The sequence below is a fragment of the Oncorhynchus keta genome, chromosome 19 (assembly GCF_023373465.1).
Source record: "Oncorhynchus keta strain PuntledgeMale-10-30-2019 chromosome 19, Oket_V2, whole genome shotgun sequence".
In the NCBI taxonomy this organism is placed as follows: Eukaryota; Metazoa; Chordata; class Actinopteri; order Salmoniformes; family Salmonidae; genus Oncorhynchus; species Oncorhynchus keta.
Window position 1 is genome coordinate 45,016,632 of NC_068439.1, and position 15,593 is coordinate 45,032,224.

A 15,593-nucleotide genomic window follows, 5' to 3' on the forward strand; every position below is an offset into this window, starting at 1 on the left:
CCGTCCTCTTCTGGCTGTGCCGGGTGGAACTGAGAGTGTTGTCATTTCAGCGCTACTGCTGGCAACGCTCTGTGTAGTGTTGGAAATCAGTTTCCTTCACGATAGAGTGATTTATAGGGTCTTTGAATAACTTCCGCTCCTTCTGTCAAAAAGGTTGAAGATTACTGGAGATATTGTTACATCAGGTGCAACTGGCAAAGACCATCTACAATAAATCATCAGTTCTCTTGGTTCCACTCTCATCACATCACCATTGCCTCACATGCTCTCTCGCTCTTTCTCTCTCCACTTCTGACCCTTGCAGTTGACAGCAACCCTGAGGAACCTGGCTGACCTCCCCGAGTCCCGCCCCCTTTTCGTCTCCCACGGCACCCTGGCAGAACTGTGCCTGGTGCTGCGCCATCACCACGGAGACCAGGACATCTGCACCAACATTGCCAGGGTGTTCAGGTAACACACACACTGTACATCTAAAACCTCTCAAAAGTTACATTCAACTGTTTCATTGAGGGTGGGACAGTACAGTCCTCATGCCATTGGACATGGTGCATGTTGTGCATTTCTTTTTAGTCTGTAAACATGAAGTGATGGTTAAATATGTCTCAAAGACTTTTCCCAACTTCATCAGCCACTCTGAACTGTTATTCCTCATTAAAAAAACACATTTACAGTTCATCCTATCTTATAATATGAATGAACAGTTCACTATCTCAGCGAATGATTATAAAACCATGTAGCACTCCCTATTTCCACATCTAATGCCAATAAAACCAATCCCTCTAGTAAAACAGTCCAGTGAGAGTCTATCTGGTCAGTGTTATTTATTGTCCCTCTGTCTGTCCTCCAGTAAACTGTCCTCCTACTCTGAGTGCTGCCTGGTTCTGGCCCAGACCCCGGGCTGCTACACACTATTTATAGAACTGTTGAGCAAACACCAGTGGAAACAGGTGAGCCCTGTGTGTGTACTGTGGTATAGGAAGCAGATTAGCCTATTCACTCCCAGTGTTTATACTGTTCATCGACTAAGCCTGTTTACCTTGAGCAAGTTGTTTATGTACTCCAAGTCCCAGTACATTTACAGCAGTGTGTGTGCTTTGACTTTAATCAGGGTCCCAGGAGAAATTGAGGAAGTCATCCTGCCCTTCCTCAGGGAGACTGGGTGGGGAGGATCTAAATCACCCAGGGAATAAACAACACACAGCAGGGGAGCTAACACACACACACACACACAGTGGGCACACACACACACACACAGTGGGCACACACATGCTAGACACAGTAGATATCCCCCATTAATACACATAGACACACGGTTGATCACGTTGTGTCCTGAATAGCCCTTTGACAGGACAGCCTGTACAGTACAGTACAGCCCAGTCCATCCCAGCCACACTTGCCAGTCAGCCCAGCCAGGACTAGGGTAACTCTAGGGCAACGGGAAGGATGTTTGTGACACCCACTTTAGGGGAGGGGCGGTGTGCGTTTGAGAAACAAACGTGGTGGTATACGTTTTCTTCTGCTTTTGAGGTAATTTGTCGGTCCTTGTCGTTGTGGTAGGGGAGAAATTGTAAATGAATGTAATGCCATATCTGATGGGAGAAATGACTGTATTATTCTCTGTAACCAAGGTATGTGTTTATGTGGATCACACACACACACACACACACACACACACACACACACACACACACACACACACACACACACACTACACTGAAACACATTCAAGCCCCCTCCCTCTGTCTCCCCTCCACACAGGACCTGGTGGTGCGTCTGCTCTTCACTCTGGGTAACCTAACGTCTCGGAGCAGTGAGGCCAGAAAGCACCTCTTCACGGCTGAGGGATGTATGTCCGTGCTCCTGGGGCTCTACCACACCTACCACGGGAGGTGGGACCCACCGCCCGCACACACACCCCGCACACCTCCAGCCAGAGACACCTGTAACCCCTGCACCCCTTTCTTGGGATGTTGGGAGAGCAAGGACGTGCTGGTGAAGCTGGTCAGGGTACTGGCTAATATGTCCATCCACCCTGCAGTGGGACCGACCCTGGCAGCTAACACAGACCTAATACACTACCTGCTGAACACACTGGGTGAGTTTCAGCACTTTGAGGGTAATGTAAGGCTGAAATATGACCCCATAATCTTCTCATAACATCCCCATAATGTTCTCATAATGTCTCCATAACATTACCATAATGATCCCATAACATTCCTATAACATCCCCATAATGTTCCCATCTCCATATTGTCCCTGGTTGTACTGAATCTTTCTATTCACTAGGGTCAGTTAGTTAGCTAACTAGCTAGCTAGCGCTCAAGACAGTAGTACATTATTTGTTTAGCCCTGAGGTGCTCCGTCACCAGATGAATAAAAATGTACAAACCCTTTATAATGTAAAACTCTGTACAGTCAGTCCTTCTTTGGTACCACAGCTTCCTGTGTGCTGGGAACAAGTGACAAATATCTAACACCTATTTCATTTTTCCATTCTCGCCTTCTTTCTTTCGATATTTTTTGTGCACATCCTTTTTCAGTTTGGGTCCATTTGCAGAAAAGAGCCAGAGAGAGCAGAATGTTCTGTTCTCTTGAGAGCCTGGGGTTGGTTCTTGTGAAACTCCTAGGTGGTTAGAATGGTTTCAGGACTGACTGACTGGTATAGGCCATGTTCAGGTGGGTGTGAAATTCTTAGTTTCTCAACTGTGAGCTCTTATCTTCCACCTCCCTCCCACACACTGTACGTGACTGGGTATGGGGAGATGGAGAGAGAATGACAGAGAGAAATAGAGGGCCATATGCAGATGGTGGTAAAGACAAAGGTATGGACATTTGAAGAAAGAGAGGGTGAGTGTGAAACCAAGTAAAGAAAGAATGGGAAAAATAGCAAAACACAAAGTAGATTGTGAGAGCCAGACAGACCGAAGAGATGTAGTTTTTCCCTTTCTGATCCGCACTGGCTGTGGACATAAGTCAGGCATTTCAATAATATCCTGTTTTAATCACAGTTTATGATGCATGCTGCTTTACATTTAGAGAGAGGAGGAGAAATTCTCCACCACACTAAAGGGCCTTTCCAATCAGACCCAGAAACGAAACACACACTATGATGCAGGCACTCAGTACGACCGCAATATCTGTGATATACAGTATGACCGAATAAGCAACATCTGCTTCAAAATCCATAGCACATTCTGTTTTCAACCGCTTGCATCTTTTAAACATTTTCTGCACAAGTTTGTTGGAAATGATACCCACATTTATTGGGTACATTTCCTGCAGATAACATGTAGCTTAGTGAATTTTTCATATTCCATAGTTACTATTTTCACACGTTTTCCTATAACTGCCTTCATTTGACCTATATATTCTGTTCTTGCTGTTCGGCAGAGAGCCTCAACAGAGATCTTTTTTCTACAGTAAATGCATCCAATGTTTTAATTCTCCCTGCTGTAAAGTGTGTGTGTGTGTGTGTGTGTGTCAGAGCTCAGGTCCATGCAGGAAAGTGAGGAGCTTCTGGTGAACGTGGCTGCCACCATCAACAACCTGTCCTTTTATCAGGAAGACAGCTCAGTGGTCAGAGACAGAGGACTCACTGTTGCCAAGTGTAAGAGAGTGAGAGTGTGTTTGTGCGTGCGTGGAAGCTTACATACACCTTAGGCAAATATATTTAAACTCAGTTTTTCACAATTCCTGACATTTAATTCTAGTAAAAAATCCCTTTCTTAGGCCACTTTATTTTAGGACTGTGAAATGTCAGAATAGTAGAAGAGAGAATGATTTATTTCAGCTTTTATTTCTTTCATCACATTCCCAGTGGGTCAGAAGTTTATATACACTCATTTAGTTTTCGGTAGCATTGCCTTTAAAATGTTTAACTTGGGTCAAATGTTTCGGGCAGCCTTCCACAAGCTTCCCACGATAAGTTGAATTTTGGCCCATTCCTCCTGACAGCTGGTGTAACTGAGTCAGGTTTGTAGGCCTCCTTGCTCGCACAAGCTTTTTCAGTTCTGCCCACAAATGTTCTATAGGATTGAGGGCAGGGCTTTGTGATGGCCACTCCAATACCTGAACTTTGTTGTCCTTAAGCCGTTTTGCCACAACTTTGGAAGTATGCTTGGGGTCGTTGTCCATTTGGAAGACCCATTAGCGACCAAGCTTTCACTTCCTGACTGATGTCTTGAGATGTTGCTTCAATATATCCACATAATTTCCCTTCCTTGTGATGCCATCTATTTTGTGAAGTGCACCAGTCCTTTCTGCAGCAAAGCACCCCCACAATATGATGCTGCCCCCCACAATATGATGCTGCCCCCCGTGCTTCACAGTTGGGATGTTGTTCTTTTGGCTTGCAAGCCTCCCCCTTTTTCCTCCAAACATAACGAAAGTCATTATGGCCTAACTGTTCTATTTTTGTTTGTCCCCATGTGCAGTTGCAAACCGTAGTCTGGCTTTTTTATGGCGGTTTTGGAGCAGTGGCTTCTTCCTTGTTGAGCGGCCTTTCAGGTTATGTCGATATAGGACTTGTTTTACTGTGGATATAGATGCTTTTGTACACGTTTCCTCCAGCATCTTCACAAGGTCATTTGCTGTTCTGGGATTGATTGCACTTTTGATGGCTGCGTGGTCCCTTGGTTTTCATACATGTGTACTATTGTTTGTACAGATGAACATGGTACCTTCAGGCGTTTGGAAATTGCTCCCAAGGATGAACTAGACTTCTGGAGGTCTACATTTATTTTCTGAGAACTTGGCTTATTCCCATTTTCCCATGATTTTCCCATGATGTCAAGCAGAGGCACTGAGTTTTGAAGGTAGACCTTGAAATACATCCACAGGTACATCTCCAATTGAATCAAATGATGTCAATTAACCTAACAGAAGCTTCTACAGCCATTACATCTTTTCAGAAATGTTCCAAGCTGTTTAAAGGCACAGTCAACTTGGTGTATGTAAACTTCTTACCCACTGGAATTGTGGTCCAGTGAAATAATCTGTCTATAAACAGTTGTTGGAAAAATTACTTGTCATGCACAAAGTAGATATCCTAACCTACTTGCCAAAACTATAGTTTGGTGACAAGAAATTTGTTGAGTGGTTGTAAAAATGAGTTTTAATGACTCCAACCTAAGTGAATGTAAACTTCTGACTTCAACTGTATATACAGTGGAGCAAAAAAGTTTTTAGTCAACCACCAATTGTGCAAGTTCTCCACTTAAAAAGATGAGAGAGGCCTGTAAATTTTCATCATAGGTACACTTCAAGTATGACAGACAAAAAGAGAAGAAAAAAATCCAGAAAATCACATTGAAGGATTTTTAATGAATTTATTTGCAAATTATGGAGGAAAGGTCACCTACTTTGGTCACCTACAAAAAAAAGCAAGATTTCTGGCTCTCACAGGCCTGTAACTTCTTCTTTAAGAAGCTCCTCTGTCCTCCACTCGTTACCTGTATTAATGGCACCTGTTTGAACTTGTTATCAGTATAAAAGACACCTGTCCACAACCTCAAACAGTCACACTCCAAACTCTACTATGGCCAAGACCAAAGAGCTGTCAAAGGACACCAGAAACAAAATTGTAGACCTGCACCAGGCTGCGAAGACTGAAACTGCAATAGGTAAGCAGCTTGGTTTGAAGAAATCAACTGTGGGAACAATTATTAGGAAATGGAAGACATACAAGACCACTGATAATATCCCTCGATCTGGGGCTCCACGCAAGATCTCACCCCGTGGGGTCAAAAATCCCAGAACCACACGGGGGGACCTAGTGAATGACCTGCAGAGAGCTGGGACCAAAGTAACAAAGCCTACCATCAGTAACACACTACGCCGCCAGGGACTCAAATCCTGCAGTGCCAGACGTGTCCCCCTGTTTAAGCCAGTACATGTCCAGGCCCGTCCGAAGTTTGCTAGAGAGCATTTGGATGATCCAGAAGAAGATTGGGAGAATGTCATATGGTCAGATGAAACCAAAATATAACTTTTTGGGAAAAACTCAACTCGTCGTGTTAGGAGGACAAAGAATGCTGAGTTGCAGCCAAAGAACACCATACCTACTGTGAAGCATGGGGGTGGAAACATCATGCTTTGGGGCTGTTTTTCTGCAAAGGGACCAGGATGACTGATCCGTGTAAAGGAAAGAATGAATGGGGCCATGTATCGTGAGATTTTGAGTGAAAACCTCCTTCCATCAGCAAGGGCATTGAAGATGAAATGTGGCTGGGTCTTTCAGCATGACAATGATCCCAAACACACCGCCCGGGCAACGAAGGAGTGGCTTCGTAAGAAGCATTTCAAGGTCCTGTAGTGGCCTAGCCAGTCTCCAGATCTCAAACCCATAGAAAATCTTTGGAGGGAGTTGAACGTCCGTGTTGCCCAGCAACAGCCTCAAAACATCACTGCTCTAGAAGAGATCTGCATGGAGGAATGGGCCAAAATACCAGCAACAGTGTGTGAAAACCTCGTGAAGACTTACAGAAAGCGTTTGACCTCTGTTATATACCCTTTGTTGGCAATGACAAAGTATTGAGAAACTTTTGTTATTGACCAAATACTTATTTTCCACCATAATTTGCAAATAAATTCATTAAAAATCCTTCAATGTGATTTTCTGGATTTTTTTTCCTCTTTTTGTCTGTCATACTTGAAGTGTACCTATGATGAAAATTACAGGCCTCTCATCTTTTTAAGTGGGAGAACTTGCACAATTGGTGGCTGGCTAAATACTTGTGTGTGTGTGTGTGTGTGTGTGTGTGTGTGTGTGTGTGTGTGTGTGTGTGTGTGGCTGTTTTTTGTATGCCAGGCCTAAGTGTTTGTGTGGCTGTGGTGTCTCTTTTATATTTACTGTCTCACTCCCTTGCTCTCTCCCTCCCCCCCCGCTCTTTCTCCATTCCTCCCTCCCTCTCTCTCTCTCTGTAGTGTTGTTGAAGCTGCTCCTCAGCTCCAGTATTGATGGGATGCTGGAGGCCACGCGTGTGTTTGGCAACCTGTCCCAGTCCAGGGAGGTTTGTGACTTCATCATACAAAACAACGGTGTGTATATGCGTACATACAGTGCCTTGCGAAAGTATTCGACCCCCTTGAACTTTGCGACCTTTTGCCACATTTCAGGCTTCAAACATAAAGATATAAAACTGTATTTTTTTTGTGTAGAATCAACAAGTGGGACACAATCATGAAGTGGAACGACATTTATTGGATATTTCAAACTTTAACAAATCAAAAACTGAAAAATTGGGCGTCACTTTTAGTGCAGCAAACTCTCTCCAGAAGTTCAGTGAGGATCTCTGAATGATCCAATGTTGACCTAAATGACTAATGATGATAAATACAATCCACCTGTGTGTAATCAAGTCTCCGTATAAATGCACCTGCACTGTGATAGTCTCAGAGGTCCGTTAAAAGCGCAGAGAGCATCATGAAGAACAAGGAACACACCAGGCAGGTCCGAGATACTGTTGTGAAGAAGTTTAAAGCCGGATTTGGATACAAAAAGATTTCCCAAGCTTTAAACATCCCAAGGAGCACTGTGCAAGCGATAATATTGAAATGGGAGGAGTATCAGACCACTGCAAATCTACCAAGACCTGGCCGTCCCTCTAAACTTTCAGCTCATACAAGGAGAAGACTGATCAGAGATGCAGCCAAGAGGCCTATGATCACTCTGGATGAACTGCAGAGATCTACAGCTGAGGTGGGAGACTCTGTCCATAGGACAACAATCAGTATATTGCACAAATCTGGCCTTTATGGAAGAGTGGCAAGAAGAAAGCCATTTCTTAAAGATATCCATAAAAAGTGTTGTTTAAAGTTTGCCACAAGCCACCTGGGAGACACACCAAACATGTGGAAGAAGGTGCTCTGGTCAGATGAAACCAAAATTGAACTTTTTGGCAACAATGCAAAACGTTATGTTTGGCGTAAAAGCAACACAGCTCGTCACCCTGAACACACCATCCCCACTGTCAAACATGTTGGTGGCTGCATCATGGTTTGGGCCTGCTTTTCTTCAGCAGGGACAGGGAAGATGGTTAAAATGGATGGGAAGATGGATTGAGCCAAATACAGGACCATTCTGGAAGAACCTGATGGAGTCTGCAAAAGACCTGAGACTGGGACGGAGATTTGTCTTCCAACAAGACAATGATCCAAAACATAAAGCAAAATCTACAATGGAATGGTTCAAAAATAAACATATCCAGGTGTTAGAATGGCCAAGTCAAAGTCCAGACCTGAATCCAATCGAGAATCTGTGGAAAGAACTGAAAACTGCTGTTCACAAATGCTCTCCATCCAACCTCACTGAGCTCGAGCTGTTTTGCAAGGAGGAATGGGAAAAAATGTCAGTCTCTCGATGTGCAAAACTGATAGAGACATACCCCAAGCTACTTACAGCTGTAATCGCAGCAAAGTATTAACTTAAGGGGGCTGAATAATTTTGCACGCCCAATGTTTCAGTTTTTGATTTGTTAAAAAAGTTTGAAATATCCAATAAATGTCTTTCCACTTCATGATTGTGTCCCACTTGTTGTTGATTCTTCACAAAAAAATAGTTTTATATCTTTATGTTTGAAGCCTGAAATGTGGCAAAAGGTCGCAAAGTTCAAGGGGGCCGACTACTTTCCCAAGGCACTGTACACACACACACACAGTGGAGTGAAATGGGGATATGTGTCATGCTCTATTGACGCCTGTTAGACTAAATAAAGGTTGTGCTTTAGGTATTGTATTCTGTGAATACACATGCAGAGCACGCACACGCATGAAATAGAAACCTTTTTTTCCCAGATAAACACTGACTCTAAAGCCTCACCTGTGTTGTACCCCAACCCCTCTTAACCTCTTCTCTCCCTGTCTCCCCCAGTGCACCAATTTATGGTGACTCTGTTGGACTCTAAGAGCCCAGAGGTGTGTTTCTCAGCCTGTGGGGTCCTCACTAACCTGGCCCTGAACCCCCCCAGCAGAACCACCCTCACACAGGAGGGAGCACACACCAAGTAAGGAGCACACACACAGGAACTTGGAATGATATTAGAGTACTGTATGTGGTCATTTTACTAGGTCTTAACCCCAGTACCCCAGTACCAGTTAAATTGTTTAACTTGGGTCAAACGTTTTGGGTAGCCTTCCACAAGCTTTCCACAATAAGTTGGGTGAATTTTGGCCCATGGTGTAATTGAGTCTGGTTTGTCGGCCTCCTTGCTCGCACACGTTTTATTCAGTTCTGCCCAGACATTTTCTATGGGATTGAGGTCAGGGCTTTGTGATGGCCACTCCAATACCTGACCTTTGTTGTCCTTAAGCCATTTTGCCACAACTTTGGAAGTATGCTTGGGGTCGTTGTCCATTTGGAAGACCCATTTGCGACCAAGCTTTAACTTCACTAGGGTAGGGGGCAGCATTCGGAATTTTGGATGAAAAGCGTGCCCAAATTAAACTGCCTGCTACTCAGGCCCAGAAGATAGGATATGCATATAATTAGTCTATTTGGATAGAAAACACACTAAAGTTTCCAAAACTGTTAAAATAATGTCTGAGTATAACAGAACCGATATGGCAGGCGAAAACCCGAGGAAAATCCAACCAGGAAGTACTATTATTTTGAAAGGCTGTTTTTCCATTGAAAGCCTATCCACCATACAAAGACTTAAGACCCAGACTTAGGACCGTGCTCTGTGGCTTCCTCTACATGTGGCCAGTCTTTAGGCATTGTTTCAGGCTTTTACTCTGAAAAACGAGGGAGATACAGCACTCAATCAGTGGCCAGTGGAAATTTCCATTCATCAGCCATATGCCTGATCGGGAACACGCCTTTCTTTCCTATTGACGAAGCTTTTGTCCGGTTAAAATATTATTGATTCTTTATGACAAAAACAACCGTAGGATTGATTTTAAACATTGTAATTTTTTACAACTTTTTGTCTGGACTTAGTGCACACGCCTTAAGCATTCGGATTACTGGACAAAAAGGAGGTATTTGGTCATAAAGAGGGACATTATAGAACATAACAAACATTTATTGTCTAACATGGAGATCTGGGAGTGCCACCAGATGAAGATCATCAAAGGTAAGTGATTCATTGTAATGCTATTTATGACGTTTGTGACACTCTCCTTGGCTGGAAAATGGCTGTGTGGGTTTCTGTGGCTAGGTGCAGACCTAACATAATCGGAAAAAATCTGGAAATCTGACACAGCGGTTGCATTAAGTAGAAGTTTGTTTGTTCATATGTTTAACACTTGTATTGTTTATCAATGTTTATGATGAGTATTTCTGTAATTTGATGTTGCTCTCTGCACTTTCACCGGATGTTTGTTTGAGCCAATGCATTTCTGACCATAACCCCATTGTAAAACAGATTTTTGGATATAAATATGAACTTTATCGGACAAAACATACATGTATTGTGTAACATGAAGTCCTATGAGTGCCATCTGATGAAGATCATCAAAGGTTAGTGACTCATTTGATCTATTTCTGTTTTTTGTGAGGTGCTTTTTTTTTAGGTGCTGACCTAACATAATCACATGGTGTGCTTTCGCAGCCTTTTTGAAATCGGACACTGTGGTTGGATTAACAAGAAGTTTATCTTTAAAATGGTGGATAATACTTGTATGTTTGAGGAATTTTAATTATGGGATTTCTGTTTTGAATTTGGCGATCTGCAATTTCACTGGCTGTTGTCGAGGTAGCGTCCCACTTGTACCAGACAGGTTAACATCCTGACTGATGTCTTGAGTTGTTGCTTCAATATATCCACGTAATTTTACCTCCTCATGACGCCATCTATTTTGTGAAGTGCACCATTTTCCAATCTGTTTAAAGGCACTGTCAATTTAGTGTATCTAAACTTCTGACCCACTGGAATTATGATACAGTGAAATAATCTGTCTGTAAACAATTGTTGGGAAAACGACTTGTGTCATGCACAAAGTAGATGTCCTAACCAACTTGCCAAAACTATAGTTTGTTAACAAGACATTTGTGGAGTGGTTGAAACACTTAGTTTGGAGTCATTAAAACTAATTCATGTAAACTTCCGACTTCAACTGTATTTCCGTTAATTACCATATAGTCCAGTTAATTCCCACGGAAAGTTTCCACCTCTGAATATTCCCCAACATGTGCAACCCAAGTGTGGACACACCTATTCATTCAAGGGTTTTTCTTTATTTTTGCTATTTTCTACGTTGTATAATAATAGTGAAAAAAGACAGCAAAACCATGAAATAATCATGTAGTAACCAAATAAGTGTTAAACAAATCTAAATTTATTTTATATATGAGATTCTTCAAAGTAGCCAACCTTTGCCTTGATAACAGCTTTTCACATTCTTCTCAACCAGCTTCATGAGGTAGTCACCTGGAATGTTTTTCCAACATTCTCGATGTCAACAACTACAGACCAGTATCCCTTCTTTCTTTTCTCTCCAAAACTCTTGAACGTGCCGTCCTTGGCCAGCTCTCCCGCTATCTCTCTCAGAATGACCTTCTTGATCCAAATCAGTCAGGTTTCAAGACTAGTCATTCAACTGAGACTGCTCTTCTCTGTATCACGGAGGCGCTCAGCACTGCTAAAGCTAACTCTCTCTCCTCTGCTCTCATCCTTCTAGACCTATCGGCTGCCTTCGATACTGTGAACCATCAGATCCTCCTCTCCACCCTCTCCGAGTTGGGCATCTCCGGCGCGGCCCACGCTTGGATTGCATCCTACCTGACAGGTCGCTCCTACCAGGTGGCGTGGCGAGAATCTGTCTCCTCACCACGCGCTCTCACCACTGGTGTCCCCCAGGGCTCTGTTCTAGGCCCTCTCCTATTCTCGCTATACACCAAGTCACTTGGCTCTGTCATAACCTCACATGGTCTCTCCTATCATTGCTATGCAGACGACACACAACTAATCTTCTCCTTTCCCCCTTCTGATGACCAGGTAGCGAATCGCATCTCTGCATGTCTGGCAGACATATCAGTGTGGATGACGGATCACCACCTCAAGCTGAACCTCGGCAAGACGGAGCTGCTCTTCCTCCCGGGGAAGGACTGCCCGTTCCATGATCTCGCCATCACGGTTGACAACTCCATTGTGTCCTCCTCCCAGAGCGCTAAGAACCTTGGCGTGATCCTGGACAACACCCTGTCGTTCTCAAGTAACATCAAGGCGGTGGCCCGTTCCTGTAGGTTCATGCTCTACAACATCCGCAGAGTACGACCCTGCCTCACACAGGAAGCGGCGCAGGTCCTAATCCAGGCACTTGTCATCTCCCGTCTGGATTACTGCAACTCGCTGTTGGCTGGGCTCCCTGCCTGTGCCATTAAACCCCTACAACTCATCCAGAACGCCGCAGCCCGTCTGGTGTTCAACCTTCCCAAGTTCTCTCACGTCACCCCGCTCCTCCGCTCTCTCCACTGGCTTCCAGTTGAAGCTCGCATCCGCTACAAGACCATGGTGCTTGCCTACGGAGCTGTGAGGGGAACGGCACCTCAGTACCTCCAGGGTCTGATCAGGCCCTACACCCAAACAAGGGCACTGCGTTCATCCACCTCTGGCCTGCTCGCCTCCCTACCACTGAGGAAGTACAGTTCCCGCTCAGCCCAGTCAAAACTGTTCGCTGCTCTGGCTCCCCAATGGTGGAACAAACTCCCTCACGACGCCAGGACAGCGGAGTCAATCACCACCTTCCGGAGACACCTGAAACCCCACCTCTTTAAGGAATACCTAGGATAGGATAAAGTAATCCTTCTCACCCCCCTTAAAAGATTTAGATGCACTATTGTAAAGTGGCTGTTCCACTGGATGTCATAAGGTGAATGCACCAATTTGTAAGTCGCTCTGGATAAGAGCGTCTGCTAAATGACTTAAATGTAATGTAATGTAATGAGTTCCCACATATTCTGAGAACTCGTTGGCTGCTTTTCCTTCACTATGTGGTCCAACTCATCCCAAATCATCTCAATTGGGTTGAGGTCAGGTGATTGTGGAGGCCATCTGGTCATCTGATGCAGCACTCAATCACTCCCCTCGGTCAAATAGCCCTTATACAGCCTTGAGGTATGTTTTGGGTCCTGTTGAAAAACAAATGATAGTCCCACTGAACGCAAACCAGATGGGATGGCTGCAGATTGCTGTGGTAGCCATGCTGGTTAAGTGTGCATTGAATTCTAAATAAATGACAAGACAGTGTCACCAGCAAAGCATCCCCACACCATCACACCACCTGCTTCACGGTGGGAACCACACATGGGGAGATCATCCGTTCACCTACTCTGCATTTCACAAAGACTCGGTTGGAACCAAAAATCTCAAATTTGGACTCAGACCAAAGGACAGATTTCCACTGATCTAAAGACCACTGCTTGTGTTTCTTGGCCCAAGCAAGACTCTCTATCTTATTGGTGTCCTTTAGTAGTGGTTTCTTTGCAGCAATTCGACCATGAAGGCCTGATTCACGCAGTCTCCTCTGAACAGTTGATGTTGAGATGTGTCTGTTACTTCAACTCTGAAGCATTTATTTGGACTGCAATCTGAGATGTAGTTAATTGACTTTCTGAGGATGGTAACTCTAATGAACTTATCCTCTGCAGTAGAGGTAACTTTGGGTTTTCCTTTCCTGTGGCGGTCCTCATGAGAGTCAGTTTCATCATAGCGCTTGATGGTTTTTGTGACTGCGCTTGAGGAAACTTTAGTTCTTGAAATGTTCCTGATTGACTGACCTTCATGTCTTAAAGTAATGGACTGTCAATTCTCTTTGCTTATTTGAGCTGTTCTTGCCATAATATGGACTTGGTCTTTTACCAAATATTCTGTATACTACCTTGTCACAACACAACTAATTCGCTCAAATGCATCAAGAAGGAAAGAAATTATACAAATTAACTTTTAAGACACACCTGTTAATTGAAATACATTCCAGGTGACTACCTCATGAAGCTGGTTGAGAATGCCAAGAGTGTGCAAAGCTGTCAAGGCAAAGGGTGTCTCATATAAAATATTTTGATTTGTTTAACACTTTTTTTTGGTTACCGCATGATTTCATAGTTTTGATGTCTTCACTATTATTCTACAATGTAGAGAATAGTCAAAATAAAGAAACTAGTGGATGTGTCCAAACTTTTGACTGGTACTGTATATCAGTTGTAGAGTGCTAAGCTCAAGACTCAGTCATCTTTAGCCAAAGAGCCTTACTACAGTAGCAGGGGCCAAACTTTAGGACCAGCTGCACTTAAGGATCATGTGACTTCAGTCTCACCCAGTGACGTATATGTGCAGGCTGGCAGACTGTCTGAGGGACTTTGGGCCAGTGGACTGGCAGCTGGCTGGCCTGGTGTGTCAGACCCTGTGGAACCTCACTGAGGAGGGGGGGACAGAGACTGTGATGAACAACCAGGAAAGAGAGGCACTGCTAGAGGTCCTAACACTATACCTAAGTAAGGATACCACACTACTACTGTAATGATTTACCGAAAGTGTATTTAATAACCATCTTTAGTGTTTCTATGCTTCTGTAAACAGATACTATTTTTTTATGTTGAAGCATTTTGATTAAGCTCTTTCTATCTCTCAGACGAGGAGGACGCGCTGCAGTGGACCTCTGGTGACGACATGAGGGACTTCCACCGATTATGCTGGGAGTTGGAGTTCCTGCCTGTGGCTAAGAGGCTGAGGGACAGGATCCAGACTCAGACTGACTAACATGACTATCTTCTTACTCTGGTTGTCACGAATGGCACCCTGTTACCTATATAGTGCACTGATTTTGACCAGGGTCCATAGACTCTGGTTTAAAGTAGTGCACTATATAGCGAATAAGGTGCCATTTGATATGCACCATGTCTCACTCCCTAGTGTGACCTCTTTGCAATGTCCTTTCCTTTCTCCTTGTTGTGCCTTGCTATACTGACACCTCTCTAAAGTCACTCTATGCTACTACCACTCTTCAGCTACTACCCCTCTCACTAATTCTATGAATAAGTATTTAGTTATAGGCTATAGGTCTAGATTTTTTTTCCTGGTTAAGTCACATGATAATGAAAAACTCCAGGCCCATACCTATGACCTACTGAATGTCTACCTGACATGTATGACAAATTATCATTTTTAGGTTGTATCTTATGCATACTGTAAATGGTTGTGATTTTGTCATAAGCTACTCTTGTTAACATACAAGTAGAATTGTAATTTGTCTCTGTGGTGATAAAAAGTAAATGTTTCTCCTTATGGCTGGTTAAGACATTTGTAAGGCCTAGATTTCATCAGATCAAGCGTTAACCGGCGATATCCGACACCCACGTAGCTGATGTTTTTGCGGTGTCGGAGGTGCAACTGCGTTGGAGTGGTCTAATCTGTGAGCAGCTGCTCCTGATCAATGTTGCGAAGCCACACCCGTTAGAAGTTCAGAACAAGAAAGTATAGGCTATATAGAACTAATGACGCATAAATTGATTCAATTAAATGAGGATTTATATCTCACATTCCAGTTTTTGAACTTTATATTTACAAGGCTGCATGAGATTTCTCTTAAATCGACTCAGTGTAGCTAATGGAAAAGTCCACTTCAAGTATAATTCCAGGAGACGCTTGTGGATTTGA

At 43.7% G+C, this 15,593-nt stretch overlaps 1 protein-coding gene across 3 annotated transcripts in view; it reads left to right on the forward strand.

Moving 5' to 3' along the window:
* Window positions 1-15,221, forward strand: part of armc2 (armadillo repeat containing 2) — a 27,781-nt gene extending 12,560 nt beyond the window's left edge. For all 3 annotated transcript variants that reach the window (XM_052470660.1, XM_052470662.1, XM_052470661.1), the window contains 8 exons: window positions 305-450; window positions 848-947; window positions 1,759-2,095; window positions 3,485-3,607; window positions 6,925-7,038; window positions 8,870-9,002; window positions 14,274-14,431; window positions 14,569-15,221. In XM_052470660.1, the coding sequence (XP_052326620.1) occupies window positions 305-450; window positions 848-947; window positions 1,759-2,095; window positions 3,485-3,607; window positions 6,925-7,038; window positions 8,870-9,002; window positions 14,274-14,431; window positions 14,569-14,696 (1,239 nt within the window). In that variant the 3' untranslated portion in view covers window positions 14,697-15,221. The remainder of the gene's footprint in view (window positions 1-304; window positions 451-847; window positions 948-1,758; window positions 2,096-3,484; window positions 3,608-6,924; window positions 7,039-8,869; window positions 9,003-14,273; window positions 14,432-14,568) is intronic.
* Window positions 15,222-15,593: the final 372 nt, after the last annotated feature.